This window comes from Myxocyprinus asiaticus, chromosome 47 (assembly GCF_019703515.2).
Source record: "Myxocyprinus asiaticus isolate MX2 ecotype Aquarium Trade chromosome 47, UBuf_Myxa_2, whole genome shotgun sequence".
Lineage (NCBI taxonomy): Eukaryota > Metazoa > Chordata > Actinopteri > Cypriniformes > Catostomidae > Myxocyprinus > Myxocyprinus asiaticus.
Window position 1 is genome coordinate 7,932,999 of NC_059390.1, and position 21,936 is coordinate 7,954,934.

At 40.0% G+C, this 21,936-nt stretch overlaps 1 protein-coding gene across 2 annotated transcripts in view; it reads left to right on the plus strand.

Moving 5' to 3' along the window:
• Positions 1 to 21,936, plus strand: part of LOC127436651 (ELKS/Rab6-interacting/CAST family member 1-like) — a 300,135-nt gene that overhangs the window by 241,589 nt on the left and 36,610 nt on the right. For both annotated transcript variants that reach the window (XM_051690929.1, XM_051690930.1), the window contains one exon: positions 1,960 to 2,058. In XM_051690929.1, coding sequence (XP_051546889.1) covers positions 1,960 to 2,058 — 99 coding nt within the window. The remainder of the gene's footprint in view (positions 1 to 1,959; positions 2,059 to 21,936) is intronic.

Sequence of the window (21,936 nt, forward strand, 5' to 3'; positions counted from 1 at the left end):
AGCGGGTGAGAAAACCAAACAGAAGGAGCCCAACCATCACATTCTGGTCAGAGAGCTCCCAGGGAACAAGCCGAAGAATCCGGAAGGGCAGGGTGTGGGCTCGGGCTCATTCGAACTTAATGTCTTATTGATTCATTTCATTTCTGATTCTTGTTGCCATGTGGTGGAGAGGGAGTCAAGAGTGATGGTCGGCTAGCCAGAATAAATCATGCACGTTTCCTCTCATTCCTGTGGTAGATGTCACTTCAGATGAGCTTTATCTTAAGGAAAAGTGTGGATGATACCTCATAACCTGAAACCTCGATTTTTGCTTTTTTTTAAAGAAAAGGGATGAGTCGAAATAATGTTTTGTGGTTTTCATTATGCCATTATGTGACAAATGCTGTCGATTGAGCTTAACTTGTATCGAAATCGGAATATTTCTTTAAGAAAAATATATCAGATGTTACAAACAAAAACAGAGGAATTCATTGCAGGGGCATTTTTTGCCCCCACATTTTTCATTTTGGGGGCATCTTTGTTAGTTTTGGTGGCATTAAATTTCAGTGACCCTTAATTTCTGCCCGTGTTCCAAACCTGTATGACTTCTCAGGAACACAAAACAGGAAGTTTTGGAGAATGTTCACACTACTCCTTTCCATACAATGAAAAAACATATAGTGACCAAAAGCTGTCAAGTAGAGGTGGACAGATATATCTATGCCGATAGTTGCCAATAGTTTTAATCTAGTGAATGCAAGCTATAAAAAGCTTAATTTGGTAAATACTTAAATATAGAGGATTGTAACCGAGCCATGTCTCCTTCATTTCAAAATAAGTCAGGGCTTGTTTAGAGTTAAAAGTCTCACGTTATGCACCAAATCTTCATTTTGTTTTCTGGTTATTATTGGGATTTTGGTTGCACAATAAACTTCTGGGATTTTATTCATTTTGCAGTCTTGTAGCCTCAATGTCTGTGCCCATCATAGTAAGAAAATACTTTTTTAAACATTCTATAATTTCTATAAATCAATTTTAAAAACTATTGGCTGATTAATCTGCTATTGGCCTTTTCCACAACCTTAGTTATCGGTATCGGCAAAATCCACTATCGGTTGACATCTACTGTCAAGTGCCCAATAGGTCAAAACAGCACTGTTAAAGTACCATAAACTAGTCCATGTAACATGTGCACTTTATTCCAAGTCTTCTGAAACCATCGATAGCTTTGTGTGAGGAACAGACTACCACAGCTCTCAAATCTCTTTCGCGGCACAATTTCACCACAGCTCAATGTGTCTGAGCATTTGCGCTAACCACTAGGCCACAAACGTCTCCAAAACAGGCATTTCAAATCTACTAGGTGGTCAGACACAGAAACCTTGGGGCGCTTGTTAAAAATGCATGTTAGTTTAAGTGCATGCAGGTTTGAACGTCTCTTGTATCGAGCCGGGGGGTGAGTGCATGTGTGTTTATATTCTACAGAACCTGGTGTTTTGTTCTATTCTTTGCATCTCTTCTTTCTCTCTCTCTCTCTCTCTCTCTCTCTCTCTCTCTCTCTCTCTCATTGCTTTTTCACACCCTTCTCCTCTGGGTTTAAAATATCTCTGTCGCTCTCTTTTCCCTCCTCACTCAAATCCATTCCAGCTGAAACTTGCGTGAATGCAGTGTGATCCCTCTCTCGCTGTAGGGCTTGAAGTAATACTCTGTCTATCAAAAAGAATATCCGAATCACTTCTTATAGTGCTTGTAATTGAATTCATACAGATAAAATTTCCACTCCTAACAGCATGGACTGAGATGGAGATTTGATAACTCAAGCCCCAAGACTACCAGCTTTAGAGTCAGACCAGGCTTATTTCACAATAAGGGAATAAAAAGGTGTATCTGTGTGTATCTGTGTGTATCTGTGTGTATCTGTGTGTGTCTGTGTGTGTGTTTGTGTGGACAGTCATTGACAATGAGCTGTATCTTTTATAGACGCAGAACCGCATGAAGTTAATGGCTGATAACTACGAGGATGACCACCTCAAGGCCTCCGATTCTGACCAGACCAATCACAAACCTTCTCCAGATCAGGTGAGCCAATCGCAGAGGGTTTTGTTTGTGTTTATTTCGTGAATAAATTATGTCTGTCTGTCTGTCTCACTCTTTCACTTTCTCACTTATATGTGATTTACCCCTAAAGGCCCTAATCCTAGGTCCTGGTTTATAAAGAATCCATTACAACCAAACATAAACAACAGGAAATTACATATTTCATATCCAATATAGCACAGCAACCTCAAGCCCAATTTGTGTATTATTTCATATTGGGTCACCAAAAAAGTTCACATGTATTTTCATTCATGAACACACACAGACGCACATCCCTGACTGTTTTTCTTGGAATAGTTTGGCCTCACTGGATGATTCTCGAAGATTTAACCAGCTTTGTTCTTTGTTGGTTTTAAATGTTGAATTCCTTCGACTTAAGCCGCTCTCTTCTGGATGGCTGTCCAACAGGCATTAGTTCATATGGAGAGAAAGAGGAAAGAATTGACATGATAAAGGATGAATAGAGAGTGAAATTCAAAGGGAAAAGACAGCCTGTTGCATTCTTGAATCCCAGCTCTCCCAGGAAGCACAAATCCTACTGGTTGTTATGACATGACTTAATGCACTAAACGCAGTGTGTCATACCTGTCCATGGACTCCTGCAGTAATCCAGTTCAAGCGCTCCATCCTGATGCACATGGTGAAAGAGACCCATCCATCAACAACACTCTGCCCAAGGCCTCAGTACAGAACCACACAACACAGTCATTGAAAAGGAATATTGGAAGTCTACACTGCCTTATAATAGCAAAATGCAGTAACTACCCCAATGCTGAAACAGAGTGTAGTGGCTTTTAATATTTTTATTTTAGTATAGTTTTAATTGTTCAGCCAGATGTGTAGTCATGCACGTCTGTTCTCTGAATCTGAACATAGTTGAGCCAGTACTGACAGATTGTATAAAGTCTAAGAGTCCACTCATAACTCACTTTTAACCAAATGTGTAGTTACTTTGTTTTGCCTTTGCACGGCAGCTTACACTTGCTTGTCACGTTATCAAAATTTCAGTTTTCAATACCAGTGACATTTCACAATTCTCTACACCAATTTTGATACCACAGCAAAACTAATATGCAATTGAACAAAGAAACAAATTACAATTAATATTTCAGATAAAAAATAAAAAGAACAACTATGTAAATTAAGTAAAAATTAAAAATATATAATAAAATTATATATGTTATTTGGGTATCTAACAGCAGTATCATCAAGGAAACTTTCAGAAAATGAATGAATGTAAATCCAAATACATTAATCAAATATAAATATAAATGTATCAAATATAAATGTAATAAAACTTCTTTAGTATTGAAACTGCTTTTACCATTGCAATCTGATTTTGGACATGACTGACCGTGTTTACAATAGTGTGATCTCAAGATGGGCTTGTTGTCTAAGAATGCATTTGGTTATGTAGGAACCAATGAAATTGTTTTATTTGTATTTTTATATTTTTATTCAATTTAAATTTTTCCCAAATTTTGTTTTCCATTTTAATTTTTCTGGATTCCAGGTTTTATGTTTTAATTAAATTGTTTTATCAAAATGGTGTCTAATCAAATAAATTCATAAAACTTTAAGCAAATGAAAATACAGTATAATAATTAATTCCCAACAAATTTTTTTTTGTCAAAACATTGCTACACAACAGAGCTTCACAGTATAATTGAAAATATTGAGTAAAAAAAAATCTGATTACCTCTGGCAGAAGGCTGTTGCGGCTCAATCACATCTTGTTAAATTATTGCACGTTAAACTATTATTATTAGTAGTATTAGTATTACTGCATTGAATATTCCAGTGAGTGAAGAGAGCAGCGCCACCCCTTCATTCAGAAGCTTGCAGATCATGCAGACTATATATTTATTTAATTATATTATATCCTTTTGCAGTTTAATAATCACACTTGGCCATATCACAGTTTATTTTTGATTCATGGTCATTGATCTGATAAATGTCAATGATAAAATCATAAATTTGTTAAGTTGATATCCAACATTTTACTCTTAATTACATTTTTGTGACTCAATTCTGCGATTCCCTCTACCTTTTCCACATCGGAGAAATCACATGTCCCTAAGTTTACGCACAAAGACTGGTACTGTTACTATATTTATTTTAGTATCAACTTGGTATCAAAGGACAGATACTTTTGACATTTCTACTACACACTCATACGCACTCTCACTCTCTCCCACATACACACACACACACTAGCTACTTTAAAGCTTCCAGACAGGGTCTCCGTCACAAACCCTTTTCATTGTCTGTTCCGCGATTGCCAAGAAAACACTTAGGTCACATTTTCCTGTGATCTTCATCTTTCACTTACATATTTCCAACTCAAATACGAACACCCTCACACATCAACAGCTGAGCCCACTCCAAACCTCCCCGATCGCACTGTTATCACCTTAAAAATGCCGACTACAGAGCTGGGACCATCAGGGACCTCGCACTATCCATTGCAGGTATTTTCCAAAGCCATCCAGGCTTGACGGGGTATAGAACACGTGTGTTACTCATTTTTAGCTCATACTGCTATGCTTTCAATTCATGTTTCAGCATTGCTGCCCAGTTTTGGGGGGTGGGTGGGTGGGGTGAAACCAGTTGCATTTAATGCGTGGCTTGACTCCGGTTTAATGGCTAAGTAATCACACTTAACCCTCTGTTGAGAGACTTATGGGAAATTAATGGGAAAGTGTTGTCTTACTCTGTAATGTGACATTCAGCATTGTCTTGATGCATTCTACAGATTCACTTCTCTACTGTTGTTTTACCTTATGTTTTAGCATTATCTGTATTTGTGTGTTTGTTGAAGGGAAAATGTCACTAATCTTTGATTTTCTTCATAATAATTAACCTTCTTTTCCCTACTAATAACTTCTTTCTTTAATCCCATGCTGCCTTGGATTAAACCTGCACTCATTTTCAATCAATAGGACGATGAGGAGGGCATTTGGGCATAGCCAATCACATGCCCTCTCCCAGCCATTTTGTTCAGAAGGGTGAGAAATGTCTAAATGGGGCATGATGCTTAACTATTGTCTTTCCTCTTTTTATTTCATCATGTTTTGTCTATCTTTGACTGTGCCTTTTTCTTTTCCAACACTTTTCCAGTTCATCTTTGTTCATTGTGGTTTTCTTTTAAATTTTCTTTCAACCTGTTTGGTTCCTTGTCTGGCTCATGATGTTGGTATAAATATTGGTGCTGATGATTTATTTGTTACTTCAAAAAGTGTAATTTTTTTCGGCCTCAAAGCAGAGTTTGTAAATACACAAATACATGTTGGTATCGCACAAAAAAAGAACAGACTGTCTAATCTTTAAATAACATCATTTCAGATACGTTTCCTGTTCTTTTTCGCTTCCCCTTTCCATGTAGTTGTTTTACGCGTTCCGTGTCATGCTTTTCTTTTATGAAAGGCAAAAATCTGGGTTACGAGGCACTTACAATGGAAGTAAATGGGGCCACTCCGTAAACGTTAAAATACTCACAGTTTCAAATGTTTAGCCACAAGACATTAACAATATATGCATGTAGTACCATGATTTTAGTGTAATCAAATCACTTACTAATCTTTTCTGTGTTAAGTTATATTCAATTTTACAACTTCATTGCCATGAAGAGGTAACGCCTTAAATCCTAAAACCCTAAAACAACCTTAAAAATTATAAATTGTTATAAATTACTCCACCAGAAATTTAAATGGCATGTCCTATCTCGTACCTCACAGAACTCCTTTTCAGGATTTCTGTCACGCAGACAGCCAAATTCCTCATGCCTTCTTTGTTATTTTACACGGACAGCTATGGAACAAATCGACCCATCTGCCTTTTGACTGCTCTGGCTTTTCTCTGCCTTTTCCCGCAGAAAAACAACAACATTCATATTTGCCTCAACACTTGACAATTTTGATGGATTGTTTTGAGGAAACAGATAGCTTGTAGAATACATGTTCAAACTATAGAACACACACAAAAACACAATTGCTCCCATCTCTCCCATCAGAACTGTTGCCCCATGCCCACGGTGATGCTAAATATAATGTGGCGTTTTGACTGTAATTAATTAAAAGGTCGCTCCCTGTCGATGCAGCCTGCAGATAACAAGCGCATGTAGCACGTCCATTGCATGTAGTAAAGTGCATATACTGTGAGTGCAATTAGGCGTAACGGAGCGCTGGAGAACAGAGTGGTATTGTGTGAGCGGAGGGTCTCAGCAGTGTGAAGGGAGGGTTTAAATCTGAACAGCTTCCCCAATACACTGTGTCCTATTTCAGGCAACTAATGGGCCCCTTTTCACTAATGGTTTTGCTTCGTTCGCAGTTCTTAATGTTTAAAACCACTAAGCTGTCCGCTATGATACGTTTTGAGGAGGAATTTCGATCGTCTCCTTCACCCAAGGTGCCAAACTGTACATTTAACAGTAACATAAAAGTCATTCTTTGCAGATCATATGACCATGTCAAACTTGTATTGGCATTTAGCCGGCAAGATCAAGACTGCCAAGGCCCCTTGAATGTATTAGAGCTCACATAAAGGGCAGTCATGTTCTTCAAACTGTGTTCTCAGGGCAAGACCTGGGGGGTGGGGGGGGGGGGGTGGTCATACATACAAGTGCATGATTAGAGAGGGTAATAATCGCAACATGACTGATCTGCTTCATGTTGGATTGTGGGTGGTCGAGGCCTATTTAATTGCTCCCCGTTTGGCACGATAACCCACATAGACTCACCGCAACCCTGGGATCAGTTTGGCGATGATGAATTGCAGTCCGTTCTAATCTGACTGCGCAGTGTGTATCACTGGGAGTGTATTTACAGAGCATGCTCTTTGGCCCTTGACTCTGTTATGTGTGGCTGATTTTGTTTTTGTTCTTTAGGGGTTGCATTTTCTCATTTCATCTTCTCTATGGCTGACTGCTGTTCGTGCCTTTTTTATACCTTGTTGTAGATAATTGATGCATGTCTGTTTTTGTTTTTTTCAGCTCTTCCGCCATTCCACTGTCATCACGTTCTGATGCATGTGGTTTTTCTGAATTCCGTAGTTTTGGATATTAACACCCTAAGGGTTTCTGAAGGAACTGCAAGTGCATTTGTGAGATCGTGATGGAAATGCTTCTGCTGAATTAAATAAAATTAAATAAAAAATTTTTAAAAATATTTTAGAAGATAACTGTAAAGTTTAATTTAAATGTAATAAGAATAAGAAAAATAACTGAATATTTCACAAGTGAACACGCAACGATACAGGGCAGTAGCAACCATAGACATTTAGTACATTTACATACACTTAAAAAGTTTAATTTCAGTCAGACTAAAACAATAATTCGTCTTTTTAAAATGTTATGTGCTGTAAATGCTTTAGTCCGATTTTTGTGAAGTCGGACCAATAGAACTAGATAATGTGATTTTAGCTTGGCCTCAGAAACATGAAAACTGTAGCTCTACTACGCAAAAACTTGCTTTAGCTTGATTATAAATGTGCATGCAGGGCTCGACGATAAGGACTGCCCAATGGCCCGGGGCCAGTGTGAGAAAGATTCGGGCCAGTTGCTAGAGCAGTCACTTGCCCAATCAGGCCAGTGCTGCATTTATAACATTAGTGCAAGCAAACAACAAGCGAGAGAGCACAAAAAATTACACAGAGCGAACGAAGTCTTCTAACCGAGGAGTGAGCGCGAGTATATTTATCTCGCAAAGACGTTCAAATGCATGCATAATGTACTGGACGCGCCAAGGCACAGTCGTGTGCATGCACAAGATCGTGCAGACACCGAGCGCACTCTCCTAGCACTGTCCTCGCTCTTTTCCAAGTGTCTTAGCAGCAGCTATTACCAATGTGTAGAAAATAGCAGGAAAAAAACCCACTTAATGAATTTCGTTGTGGGATTTAACGTCTTGTGCAACATTTTAAGTATCCCCACACATTCCGTGTTCACAATGCATGAAATCCCCACATTTTTCATTTTTACATGTTGGTGAAAATTTGTAATCCACACATTGGAACATAAGAAATCAACAGTTTCTTTATATAGGACTGAAAATCCATGTCTCTCCGTGGATATGTCTCATCATCATCTCTCTCCATGCAGCGTAGACTGTTTAACATGCATGTGCTCTCGTAAAGGGACAGAGCGCTAGTTTTATTCCCACTGTAAGAAAACAAACACATTTTCTCTCATTAATTCGCCTTTAGAGATGAAGCGCCGAATGAGATGTAATAAACTTTGTTAAACCCCAGTTATACACATGTCTGCTTAATATACAAAATGTAAGTATACATTTAATTAGGTAATGTTTCAAAACGTAAACATTAATTCGACATGATAATGCCGTTTGATATGAAAAGAAGCAAGATCACTATGGCTATTAGGCTATTATTATCAGAGCTGTTCAGCTGCAGGGTGAAGATGAATATTTGAAACAGTCTACTTCATATCATCCTCATAAAACACCTGTTACACGTCTCATTTCTGGACCATACAGGTATTTTTGTTTTTGTTCTTTGTTTATCAGTCAGTGTTGGTCTTGTTTGGGTTGTCTGATTTCATGTTATACACACATTGTTAATTCACAGATTAGGCCTAATGTCTACATACTGTATATTACACATCACAATCGATTTAGTAGCAAGTCTGTTCTCTCAGCCAATAATCAAATCTTTAACTCAGTGACTAAATCTTTGATCCTTCTTGTGAAAACACTTGTGACTAAACAGGTGACTGAAAACCCATCATCTCCTCCACACTCACATGTGTAAATGGCAGGATGACTGAGGTTAATATGATGTATTTATCATATCTTGCAGATTATAAATGTGATTCAATTTTGGGGGACATTGTATTTTTTATTTTTTTCTCCCCAGTTTGGAATGCCCAATACCCAATGCGCTCTAAATCCTCGTGGTGGCGTAGTGATGAATCTCAGTTGCCTCCGCATCTGAGACCATCAATCCGTGCATTTTATCACGTGGCTTGTTGAGCGCGTTACCGCAGAGACATAGCGTGTGTGGAGGCCCACGCTATTCTCCACGGCATCCAAGCACAACTCACCACATGCCCCACTGAAAACGAACCAAATTATAGTGACCACAAGGAGGTTACCCCATGTGACTCTCCTCTCCCTAGCAACCGGGCCAATTTGGCTGCTCAGGAGACCTGGCTAGAGTCACTAAGCAGGCCCTCGATTCGAACTCATGACTCCAGGTGTGGTAATCAGCGTCTTTACTCGCTGAGCTACCCAGGCCACTGTGGGCCATTGTATTAAAAACATAAGATATGTAAAAAATATTTATCTTCGGACATATTTTTTAAAGCCATTATGGTAAAAACAGCTATTTGTCATTTTTGTGTTGGGGCCAGTGAAAATTTTGGCAGGGCCAGTAAAACTCTGAAGCACTGGCCCAAGCGGGCCAGTAGAAAAAATCCTTAGCGTTGAGCCCTGGCATGTCAACGTACATCTTGAAAGGGACACGTCCACCACAATATTCAGATTACTGGTTAATCTGTATGGGTTTTTAACATTAGATTTTTACATTTGGTCCTCCTAATCTGAATATTTGATTACATCCTTGCAAAGATGTTGCAAAATTCATATTTTAAAAGGTTGACATTACCTTAAATATCAGATCAAATATCAGGTACTTCCAGTAAATAATTGAGGTCATAGAGGTTCAAAAGTTTGACTTCGAGGAATGTTCTTGTTACGGTAACAGAATATTTGTGAGTTTTGCTTTCAGGTGAATGTCAGGACTGACTAAGCAACAGATGTCAAAAGGACTGACAGAGCATCAAACCTTTTGGAGTAACTTGTCATTTATCTGTTTTAATTGGATGTGGAGAAGCTTTTCCCCTTCCTTCTCTAATTTTCGCAAGCTAAATTCTGTGTTTGAACCTCTCTTAGACCTATTTCACACTGTACACAAACCCATAGTAACAGGTTACTGTATTCACACTACCAATCTAGAGTGCACCACACGAGAAGATGCAAATAGAGTTTGGGTGCTCAAACGGTTTTTGCTGCACATAGTATGTTAAACTCAGCAGAAAAGCAGTAAAAATGCTCTATAAACCTATTTCTCAACAAAACCTTTTGCAATATTGGCTTTAATGAGGCAACTTAAAATACTGGAGCGAACTACTCACCCATTGTTTGAAACAAGACAAATGGCTTGTTGCGTGTTACCAGTAATTAGTAATCACGAAATAAATTTGTAAAATAAGTGTGCTTTCCATTTCCCCCACCCAAAATCTTTCTCGCCAACAGGTCAATCCGCCATTTTCTTCCTCTACTGCCTATGCCTCCCTTATTTTCACATCCCTCCCTCTTTCTTCAGTCACAAAGGTTATTTTCAAAGTGACTCACGTACAACACGTCGCCAAATCGGGTGTTAGCGAATAGAACAGAAAAGTAATGAAGACTCAATTGTCGTGTCACCTCTTTTTGCCGTCCTTAGACATTACTAACTGCTTGGACGGTGCAATTCCATGGAAAACTGTGAAACAGAGCTTGGCAATCGCTAGCATATTCCAGGGGTCAGTGGGTAACCATCCCACAGGAGCAACTAAGGTGTAACCTCTGCTGAACTCGTCCCATAAGCGCAACCACCCACAAATTGCCCACATTATTAAAACGATCCCCGCCCCTGTGTGAAAGGACAGGAATTTTTTTTTTTTGTTGTTTTTTTTTTGACCAAGAAAATGGTTCAGTGGTCAGAGGTGGAACATTTCAACAGCTCTGTTTTAGTCATTAATACGAACCGAAAATGCATGTTTGCCTTCTTATTTGCCTTTTGTACTCGCCTTGTTTATTCCAGCATGACTTTTTTCTTTCTGTCAGTTCCAAGTAATTCCAGTCCAAATATTTATAATTAGATTAAAATGGGAAACATGTGGTTGAGAGTGAAGTTGCAGGGGGTCGTTGTTGAAGCCTTCCCACCTCCATATGATTTCAATATAAAACTGGCCTCTGGCTCCATTCACCTGGTGCAGACAGGAGGGTAGACGGTGAAGGGGCCCTCGCTCAGTCTCAGTTTGTGAGGGGGACTTAGTTTGGTAGAGCACAGACTTGGGGTTTCTGTGGAGCCCCTGAACCATGCAGCCCCACTTCCTGTACCATGAAACTGAGATCTACATCCCCTGGAACAGAAGAGAGAGGCCGTACCCCAAATGGCTCAATCAGTCATTCCTCCATTCTCCACGAAGACATAGCTTCTCCATTTGTTGATGTCTGCATAAGAGTATGCCATAGGAAATGAGGAAATAGGGTGTCATTGGAAACATACCCTAGCTCCTTACTAGGGGTCAGGGGTCGCCTGACGGATGGTCATTGCTCGCAGAAGTGCAGAATCTTAGAAGAGGAAAAAGAGGCCAGTAGAACAAAATTACTCTGACCCAATCAGGCATCTTACAGATATCAATTGGTCGGTCCCAGCAGCATGCATGCACTCGGTTTTATCTGACCCTGTAATCTGAGCCTCTCACTCTCCTTGATGAGAGACTGATGACTGCCCTTGGAGAGTCTACGGGTTGTAATCCGCTGAGATGAATAGAGGTAAGTCTGCTGTGGCCACATTTGAATTGGCCAATCGGAAGAGAGTTTAGACTGCAGCGTTTAAATGTTTAAATTATGTCATAAAGGATGAGCTCACCTATAAGGGTTTGTATAGAAGTGTGAGCTGTCCTCTGGATCCTGAGAGAGCTTAGAATCAGCCAGATAGGCAATGACTTGCCGTGGCACCTCTGTTTTATAGCGAATGTCAATATATGTGTTTCCTCAGAGGATACAGAGAGTTCTGAGTTGCTTGGTTAGAGGTTTTACATGTTTTGAAGGGGAGTTTAAAAGGGTAGTTCACCCAAAAATGAAAAATACAATGAGCTCACGCTGAACTCAGCAGACAACATTTTGAAAATACACTATAAGCCTATTTATCAACACGATCATTTACAATCAAGGCTTTTATGACTCAACATAAATTACTGTACTGAAATACTCACTCATTGACTTAAAAAAGACGTCTTGATGTAAGTTAACCACGTGGTAACAAGCACACAATACTTCCCTCATGTAAACTAGATTTAATGACGGTTCAGTGTATAATAAAGTTCAATTATCCACTCTCAATAAACATCTGATTGTTTATATCCATAATCCCAGGAAAAAGTCGATGTAGTAATCTAGAAATCACTTTATTTTTTGTATAGTCACACAGTACAGATGCGATGAAAACTCAAATAGTGTCTCCCAATGAAGGCATATACACGCACATGAAACTGGTGATTCTCTTTGGATACTTTCTTTGTTATATGTTATTTCTGTTAAGGGAATTGTAAAATTAGCGCAATCTGTGGAGCTCCTCTCCTTTCTCAATGCAGGTTTTGGACCAATCACAGGCTGCAGCACCTCCCACAGTTCCTAAACGCCCCAAAAGTATCTACCCCGGAGTTGGAGCTAAAAATGTCCCCTAAAACGGCTTCGAGGAACTATAGTTCCTTAGGTGCAAAAGCGACGAAAAGCACTAGACCCTGGTACCTAAAATGGGCTTTAGTACTGCTAATGGGAAAGGCCTAATGATGACAGAATTGTTTTATTTTTGGATGAACTATCCCTTTAAGTTCACTAGTCATTTCATGTCAGAAGTTATCTCAGCACATGCTGTTTCTCACAATTTCCAATTCAACTCTTTTTTTTGTTTTTTTCTTCTTTTTTTTTTTTATTATAAATAGTCAAGAAATACACAAAAAAACTCCAGTTTGGATTTTATCTGCTTTATCACGTGGTAAAATGAAGCAACATTTGATTTGCTCACTTCTGAGAATGCTCAGCATTGAAGATGTGAAGGTGCAACACTTTCTCGTCCTCCCTTTTTTTTTATACTCTGTCTCTCTTTCTCTCTTGTTGCTTTTTTGGGCAGTTTCGTTTGCCCAGTCTTGCTTCACTGCTTGACTGTCCTGCTTTTTAAGGCCTCAGCAAACCACACATCTTGGCCTGCTCTCCCAGGATGCATCACTCAAGAAAAATACATTTTAATGGCGCATCCATGTTTCTGGTTTCCCTCTTGGAACTATGCAATCCAAGGACGTGCTGGCCAGCTGGGTTCTGCTCGCCTTGTCTATGTCAGAGGGTAAACTAGGAAAATAGACTAAAGATGTCAATTGAACCACAGCATTTCTGGTGAAAACTGGAGAGAGAAAATAAATCCCTCTTTTCTCTCTTTTTTTGGTTTTTGCCCTATCATTGCAACTGTTCCTCTCTCAAAGTCTTGAAATTAAATTGATGGCTTTCTTTAATTCGTGGGTGATGGAACAAGAATACAAAAGTATTGATTTCTATTGTTAATCTCTGAATTACCGGAAAACTGTGAACAGTCCTATCAAAACAAATAATTGCACGATTCCTCCCTCCTCAAACCCAGTGAACCCAGCATGGCCACGATTTCTGTGCGAGCTGCTGAAACTGTAAAGTTCAAGGCTCACTGTGGCAGGGATTATGCGGTTGGAAAGTTTTGGCCCCCTGGTCCAGGGCGCCATTTCTAGATGTGTTAACGGGCGGACGTGGAAGCCTTACCCTGGGCGCTGTGCCTGTCGCCCTCCCTCTGCAGGTTAGGAAGGGAGACCGCTCGTAATATGACTTGGTAATAGACCATGACCGTGAGCTGTGGAAAATCCTCACAACTTGAGCTCGTTTTAGAGCGTCTGCTCACTGATAACGCAATTGTCTGAGCGTTTCCAGTTCCAGTAAAAGATGGAAAGGAATGGTTATTCCAAGGCTCAGTGTGATTTAAAGTGGATAAAGGGATAGTTCACCCCAAAATTAAAATTCTGTCATAAATTACTCACCCTTATTTCATTTCAAACCCATAGGACTTTCTTTGTTTGCAGAACACAAAAGGGGATATTTTAAAGAATATTGTGATTGCTAATTTTGATACAATAGCAGTTGATAGTGATTTACTTTAGATTAGACTAGATTAGATTAGATTCAACTTTATTGTCATTGTGCAGAGTACAGGTACAGATTTTAGTAACATCACTAAAAAAAAATTAAAATAAAAAGCACCCACAAGTGTCAAAAAAGAAGCCCATGCGACTTGTCCGTCATATTCATATAAGCCTTTTGAAGGCATACAATCACTTTGCATGATGAACAGATTGAAATTTAAGTTGTTATTCACTCTCAAATTAAATCAAATATAATTTGATAAATCAAATATGGCGACATGTCAGTAACATGGAACCTTATTGGTTCTTGTGTCATGATGTTGGTCACGAGACGTCCAAGAACCAGTGAGGTTTGATGTTAGTCGCAATATTTGTTTTGTACTCTGTTCATAGAAGTTGATTAATGATTTGATTTCATCTGAGACTGAATAACGACTTAAATTTTGGTCTATCATATAAAGTGTTCGTAGGCATTCTGAAGACAATATGATGAACGAGTGACATGGACTACTAAGTTTTAAAGAAAGACACTATGAACTGCTATTGTAAGGAAATTAAAGATATTAAAATATCTACATTTGTGTTCCACAGAAGAAAGTCATATGGGTTTTAAATTGCATTAGGGTAAGTAAACAATATTGATAATTAATCAATTATCATTTTTGGGTGACCTATCCCTTAATAGCTAGTACCATGCATTCTTACCAAGCTCATCTGGAAAAACATTGCATTTGTACTGGTGCTAAATGGTTATACGATATCTCCCTGGGTTTAATCCCAGACAAAAGTGTTGATGTGTGTCTTGTCTCACACTCATGCACTGATGTTTTAATTTATTGAATTTGTGTGTACCTCAACATTAAAGAAGAACTTCAAAATCAGATGTCATCTGATTAAATTGCAGATTATTTTATTTGGGAATGCTTAGACTTGATGCTTCTTAATCTCTACCCATTGAATAAATTTGCTTCATACAGCTAATAAACTCCCTGCAGCATGTCAGTAGGCCCTAATGCTTTCCAGAGCTGTGGATGGGGGGCCTGGGGCAGGTTGAGCCCTCTGGCCCCCCTGACGATGTCGCTGGTCTGATTTAAGGCTGATAGGAAAGAGCTGGCTCAGATTCTGCACCATGCCTAAGCTGTCCAACAACCACCTTAAATCTCCCAGTTCATTTAGCACTTAACCAGCCGTGGACGGAATGAGCGCTGGAGACCGGACGGGTGGAAACTGCTGTGTTGCTCCCTCTCTTTTTATTTCTTTCTTCTTTGCTGCTTCTTCCTAAGTCTCTTCCCCCACCCAACCTTCAGTTCAGCCTGTTTCCGTTTACCCAGCTCTCCAATTAAGCCTAAAACCGAGGACCTAGAACTACCGCTATTATCAGTCAATAAAAAGGAAACCTGCCAGATGTTGTTCACACCTTATAGAGGTGTTACTCTTGTAGGGAGATGCATGCACTGCCGGTCAAAGAAGCTACAATATAAGATAGTTCTGATTTATTCAATATTTTTTTGGCCACTACATAATAACTACATTTCCATTTGTGTTATTTCATAGTTTTGATAAAATATGGAAAATAGTAATTACCAGGTATGTGAAGTTTGTCAAGACAACCTTTGAGATTGGCTTGACAAAGCCTTGCCTGAAAATGGATGGATGGATGGATGAATGTGTTTACATGTTAATTTTTGACAGTTGGAGTTTGAAGAGTCTTGGCCTGTTTAAACATTCCATCAATGTAAATTGATGGGATTTTTGGGATTTTGGATAATCCGCTACAGGAAAACCAGTAGGATGATCAGTTATAAAAGACATAGCAACCCAAGTCAGAACAGTCGGAAGGTCTCTGCCAGTTTTGCTAAATGTTTCTTGAAAACTTGACAAGTCAGAAATGTTTTGGTCTTGGTGTAGAATAACAACTACACCAGCTCAGTGGTTCATTCTTTGTATCTAAGAATGAACCACTGAGCTGTTGACACACTTCCTTCAGCCCTAAATCCTTTCCGTCTCTGAGGACCAAGTGTTATAGCTGAAGATTTCATATTTCATACCCTCTAAGCCAGAGGGAGTCTGTTAGAAGCATCTCAACCAACTCTGCACCCTTGAACTTACTGGAGCCCCATTTTCAGTCTCTCTGTTTCCTCTGTCCTCTGTCTGTAAATGCATAGAGGCATAAGTCTTCTGGTGTTGAGTGCTACACAGGAGAAGCCCTTTGACCTCAGGATGTGGGTCTTCTTAGATCTCTCCATCTACAGTTGTTCTTAAAACCCCTTGTTCTTCCTCTCTAGCAGAGCAGGGTTTGAGTACTGCACTGACAGTAAGACAAGAGAGCTCTCTCAAAATTGTCATGGGGTTGTTGGTGAACATGAGGCATGACACTGCCACTGGATTAGCAATAAGACTGCTCAGTGGCGTAAAACACCAGAAAGGCAGAAAGAGGATACAAACAAGGAGTTACACTAAGATAAAAATAATATAAATTAGATTTTTACACACATAATTTTGTCATTTACATACCAAAAGTTTATGTATGCCCTAAAGTCAGAACAACTGTGAATAAAACATCAGAAAGACAGAAAAAAATAAATAAATAGATTTATGTAGTTTATGCCTCTCATCTTCACTAGAACAGTATTTTCCTCCACCAAAAATGGAGCATTTTGAAAATGTTCTCTGTTTCCGCATTCATTGAAAAACAATGATTTTAGGAAATTGAAATCAGTTTTTGAAAACTGAAAAATTGTCTTACGTTTCAGAACAAAATGGATTAGTGAGGATGTGGCCTAAGTCAGTCTGAATGTCTCTGCTGAGTTTGGTGAATTCAACTTGAAATCTATAGGAAGGCTTACATTTAACAGTTTTGATCTTTGTTTAAGGATTTTGGAAATTTCCTAATTAACTTTGTGTAGAACAGTATGTTGGATTTTTCAAGACAACATGAAAAAAATAAGCTTTTAACCCTACAATGCAAAGAAGAGCTATGACTCAAGTAAGTACAACTTCCTTAGTTGCATCCAAATGAAGGTTGCAATCAAGGAAGTTGTATTTACTTGAGTCATAGCTCTTCTTTGCATTGTAGGGTTACATTTGAACGTCACACTTTTATAGTGTTGATTTAAATCAGTTGTTCGTGGTTTTTTTTTAGTTGGTCCCCGAATGCTTGTAGTAATGTTCATGGCAGCTCTTGCTAGTCATTAACTCTCCTGGTTTGCCCTCACAGTGGGGTAGATGTTCTGGAGCTTTGCTACATGTTCTCTCCTTCCTCCGCTGCTTTTCGTACAGCACGTCAGTTTGAGGAGGTCAGGTCAATCTTTCACCTCAACACCCCTCACCTTCAGGGTTGTGACCCCCATTGCCTCTCCCTCCCTGCCCACAGGAGTGAAACTCAACCCACACAACAGCTTTACTTCCCTTTTCCAGAGGCTAATTTCTTCTTGGCAATGGCTTTTGCTCATTACGGACGTGAATAAACACCCATGCATAAACACACACAATGAATGGAATGCCGTACCTAGACTGCTGCCTTCATGGTCTGTTTAAATGGCGCTATGATGGTGACACCAGGAGGTACTTGGTATAAAAATTCCCTTCTCCATTCCTTCCTCCAGAGTCAACAGTAACCTGCCCTGGCTTTGTGTCCTACTCCTCCCCACCGAGTGCTATTAAAGACCTGCTTATTCTAATAGCCGGTGACTGACTGAGAGCTTTGGCATGTAAGTCAACAGTCATAAAGCCCCCCACCTGTATAAATCTAATGGCATTTATATAAAAACCTGCGTAAATAGGTGACGAGGCTCTAAGTTCATAAAACGCTACAGCACTGGAGCCCTGACATGCATAAATCTTGCATCTCTTAAAACACAAGTGCTGTTGTAATTTTGAAGCATTAAAGGGATCATTCACCCAAAAATGAAACTTATGTCATCATTTACATAAGTTTCTTGACTTACATAAGAATCTTTTCTACATACAATAAAAGTGAATGGTGACTGAGTCTAAAGGGATTTGCACACCGAATGCGCCAGGAAGATGACATACTATGTCCTAAAGTTCAAAACCATTGTTTTCTTGGAATGTACGCACACCGCCGCCACCACTTGGGATTGCTAAAAAGCCTGTCCGTTATAGAATTTAAATTTTTAGGTGAACTATCCCATCAAAGCTAGCAAGACAGTCATTGAAAGACTATAACGTCCAAGCAAATAAGCAAATTATAAGTGTGTGTGTGTGTGTGTGTGTGTGCGCCGGGGGTTACCAAGAGATATTGAGAGTTGTGGAGAGAGGTAGTGCAGACAGTCACTTACCTGCTCTTAATCTGCCCCGCAAATCTGCTCTCTGCGCTCGGATTACATATGTTTCTGTAAGCATGTGTTTTGGGGAGGTATGTATGTGTGTCTTCACCCCCTTACCCTTTATTTGAGAGTCATTATTTTCTCCTGTCAGTGTTTTTTTCATGCCGTGGGGGTGATTTGTCTCTTTCTTGAAAAGCACTTTATGATGGCAGGCCCACCAGCCTTGTCAGTGTCTTGAAGTTTTGAGGCTTTGCAGTCCTTCCTTATCTTTATCCCCTTAACACTAACGGATGCGTAGCACAGCTAGGCTGAAAAAGGATAGGCCAATAAAACTCTCAGCCACAGGAAAGGATGTGCACCAGGGCCCGGCTACTGTTAGAGAGACCCACGATCCACAGGAGCGAGCTGAGCAAGGCTGGGCTTCAAGGCTGCGTTTGGGGGCTTCCTCTACTGCCTGGCCTCTGGAGTCTTTGAGGAAGGAGCCAGTAGCTTGTCTCTGATGGACCGCCTGACTGATAGCATTGATCCAGACTCCTGCCTCTCAGTGTGGGTATCGAATGGCATCTGATGAGCTGATAGGTGATAAATGAGAGAGGGAGAATGTGAAGGAGGCCAGTCATTGTTGAAGGGTCTGACTTACTTTCCCCTTGAGGAGGAGGGGTTATGACGGTACCAGGTAGGTATAGGTATGTAACACACTCAGCATCTGGTGAAGACAGCTTCTTTTAGAGGGGACGTAATGAAAGAGAGCATATGGACAGATTTCTCAGTGAACTTTCTGAACTGAAGACTTTCAATGGGAATATGAGTGTGAAGGTTTGAGAAGGTGTCATTTGCAGCTTGTAATTTTTCAACATTGCAAATTGGGCAAGAAAATCATAAAATATTCAAGATTAGAGAGGAACAAATGTTCAGTTTTAAGATTCGGTCATTGAAAACCATATTTTGTTTACCCATTACATGTCTCACCTTAAAGAAATGTTGTTTGAAATGTTTATGACTTTCTGCCTTATGACTTGAAATTAACACTTGTTTGGTAGAACATTAGCCTTTTTGTGTGTTTTTTTTTTTTTTTTCTCCCCAATATGGCATGCCCAATGCGCTCTACTCTACCCACCCTAGCAATCGGGCCAATTGGTTGCTTAGGAAGCATGATTGGAGTCACTCAGCACGCCCTGGATTCGAACTTGCGACTCCAGGTGTGATAATCAGCGTCTTTACTTGCTGAGCTACCCAGGCCCCCCCGACAAATGGGTCTTTGAGTGGAAAATTTCCCTGCTGTAAATCTGTCACCTGGGCATGCTATTTGTTTTTGTTATTGTTGCATTATTTATGATCTCAGTCTACCACAGGACTCGAAACAAAACGGCAACACAGCGCAAGCAAAACAGTTATGACAGCACCCAGTTGACAGAAAACATCGGCAGCAATGGCATGACTGTTGTTAGTAGATCTGGGCTAATGGTGACCATCCTCGAACCCTTGAACACATTTTTTTATGGTACTAACCTGCATACAGTTAATGAAGCTGGATTTGGCAGCTGATGATTTGTGAATTGACGTAGATTATCAATGATCAGAGAACGTGAACGTTACATTTATAAAGCGCTTTTTCTGACACTACACTCAAAGCGCTTTACACAGTGAACAGAGGACTCTCCTCAACCACCACCAGTGTGCAGCATCCACCTGGATGATGCGACGGCATCCATAGTGTGCCAGTACGCTCACCACACACCAGCTATTGGTGGAGAGGAGAGAGTGGAGTGATAGAGCCAATTAATGGATGGATCAGAGGCAGAATGTCACCAGAGGGGTGTTGACTGCACAGTTAAACAAGAGGGTAACGGATAGTGCTGTTTTGTGTCGGACATTTGTCTGAACTGGATTCCATTAATTCTTTCTGAGAGCAGACAGGAAGGAAAAGAAAGAGAAAAGATGAATATATGTCAAATCCCTTCACTTATTTGCCTTTTTACAGCTTATTAGTGCACAGCATGCTTTCGTCAACAATGTACTGTACTGTATGCAGCAAGTCTCTGTTTAATGGTGTGTGTGCATTTTCCAAGTAAATCCACCCGGCCTGTGCAAAAGGGCCATTCTGTCATAGTGGTTTGGAAGGCTTCTATCAGACCTCCTTTTTAAGGCCTCGTTCCTCTTTCTGTGGCTACCAGTCAAAATGGAGGCCCAAAATATCCTTCGGCAGCACAGCTTGGCTGAGATACAAGACTTGACGGAGGTGCTGAAGGAGTAGGGTTTGGAATTGTGTGGAACTGAACAATTCCGGTTTGTTCGGAAATCGGACTAAACTGCTAGCACTGTATGTTGCGCGCTGTAGATTCAAAAGTATCAGCTCATAAGAGTCATTCATTAGGGATTCGGACTACACTGAATTTGCGGTATGTTGCGTGCAGTACATTCAAAATATCCGGCTCAAAAGAGCTATTCTTTCGGAATTCAGCAGTCACACTGCTTTGTGCTGTAGATTCAGTAGACAGGTATGTCTGCCCTGAATTGTGCTGCAGGAAACACTGTCTAGAGTATTTTAGTACAGAGTTCTGTCCACATCAGCGGAAAACAGAAACGAAAGTCATGAAAATCAAAGGTTCTGATATTTTTTTTATTTTATTTTATTTTTTTTTCCCAACCCTACGAAGAAGGTATCACACTTACAGCCATTTCAGATCCGTCTAAGATAAGAAAGACATGTGTTTTTGGTCTGTCGTATGTCACAGATAAATGTAGACTTTTTGTCACAGTTGATTCAACAGATGAATTGTTGCATCATTATTCTTTCGCCCTTAGGCAAGTTCCTGGTGTGTCAGGGTTTGCATTTTGGCACCCTATCCAACTTTAGAGTTTTTTTTATTTTTTTTTTTAGGTTTTGGTATTCTCATACACGTACTGGGCTTTGCTAGACCATAGACTAACGAGAGCATGATGTAGGTCTCTGTGCGTTCTATGCAAAGATCTAGTTTGCGCCATCTAATTGGTTCCAGAACTGGGGGGAACTGTCGACCCACTTTAGACTTAGATTTCCTTGACTATCTTTCTCTCTCTTTCCCTTGTCTTTCTCTCTCTCTCTCTCTCTCTCTCTCTCTCATGAGCTCTTCTCTTCTTGGTTTCATGCTCTCCCTCACCGTAACCTTCCTCTATCACGTTCTTTCACAGTTTTGTTTGATCGCACTCCACAGCCAGGGTCCACCCAAGAGAGTCTTCATGGCCCCCGGCAAGCCAACAAAAACAAAATAACATTCTGTGCTGGAAAAGATACAGATGGGGTTAATAAGAATTAATAAAGTGTGGGGACACAAATGTTCCTGCTCATGTTTTGTGAGCTCTGGTGCTTCAGACGAAAGCAGACTCTGCATTTCTCTTTCCTTGTCTTGTCTTACATCTTTCTCATCACTCACTCTTTCTTTTTAGCCTCTTTTTCCCTTCGATGTTTTTCGACAATCAGGCAACTGTATTTGCTTTCTGTTATTGAGCGATGAGGAGCATTTGCAGAACTCCCCAAGCCCTACTCTGTTCTCGGCACTCTTTGAGAGTATTTATAGGGGAAAATTTCAATCCATCTTCTGTGGTCTCGTGTTGGACTGTAGTACTTCAAAAACTTGGCCCACCTCT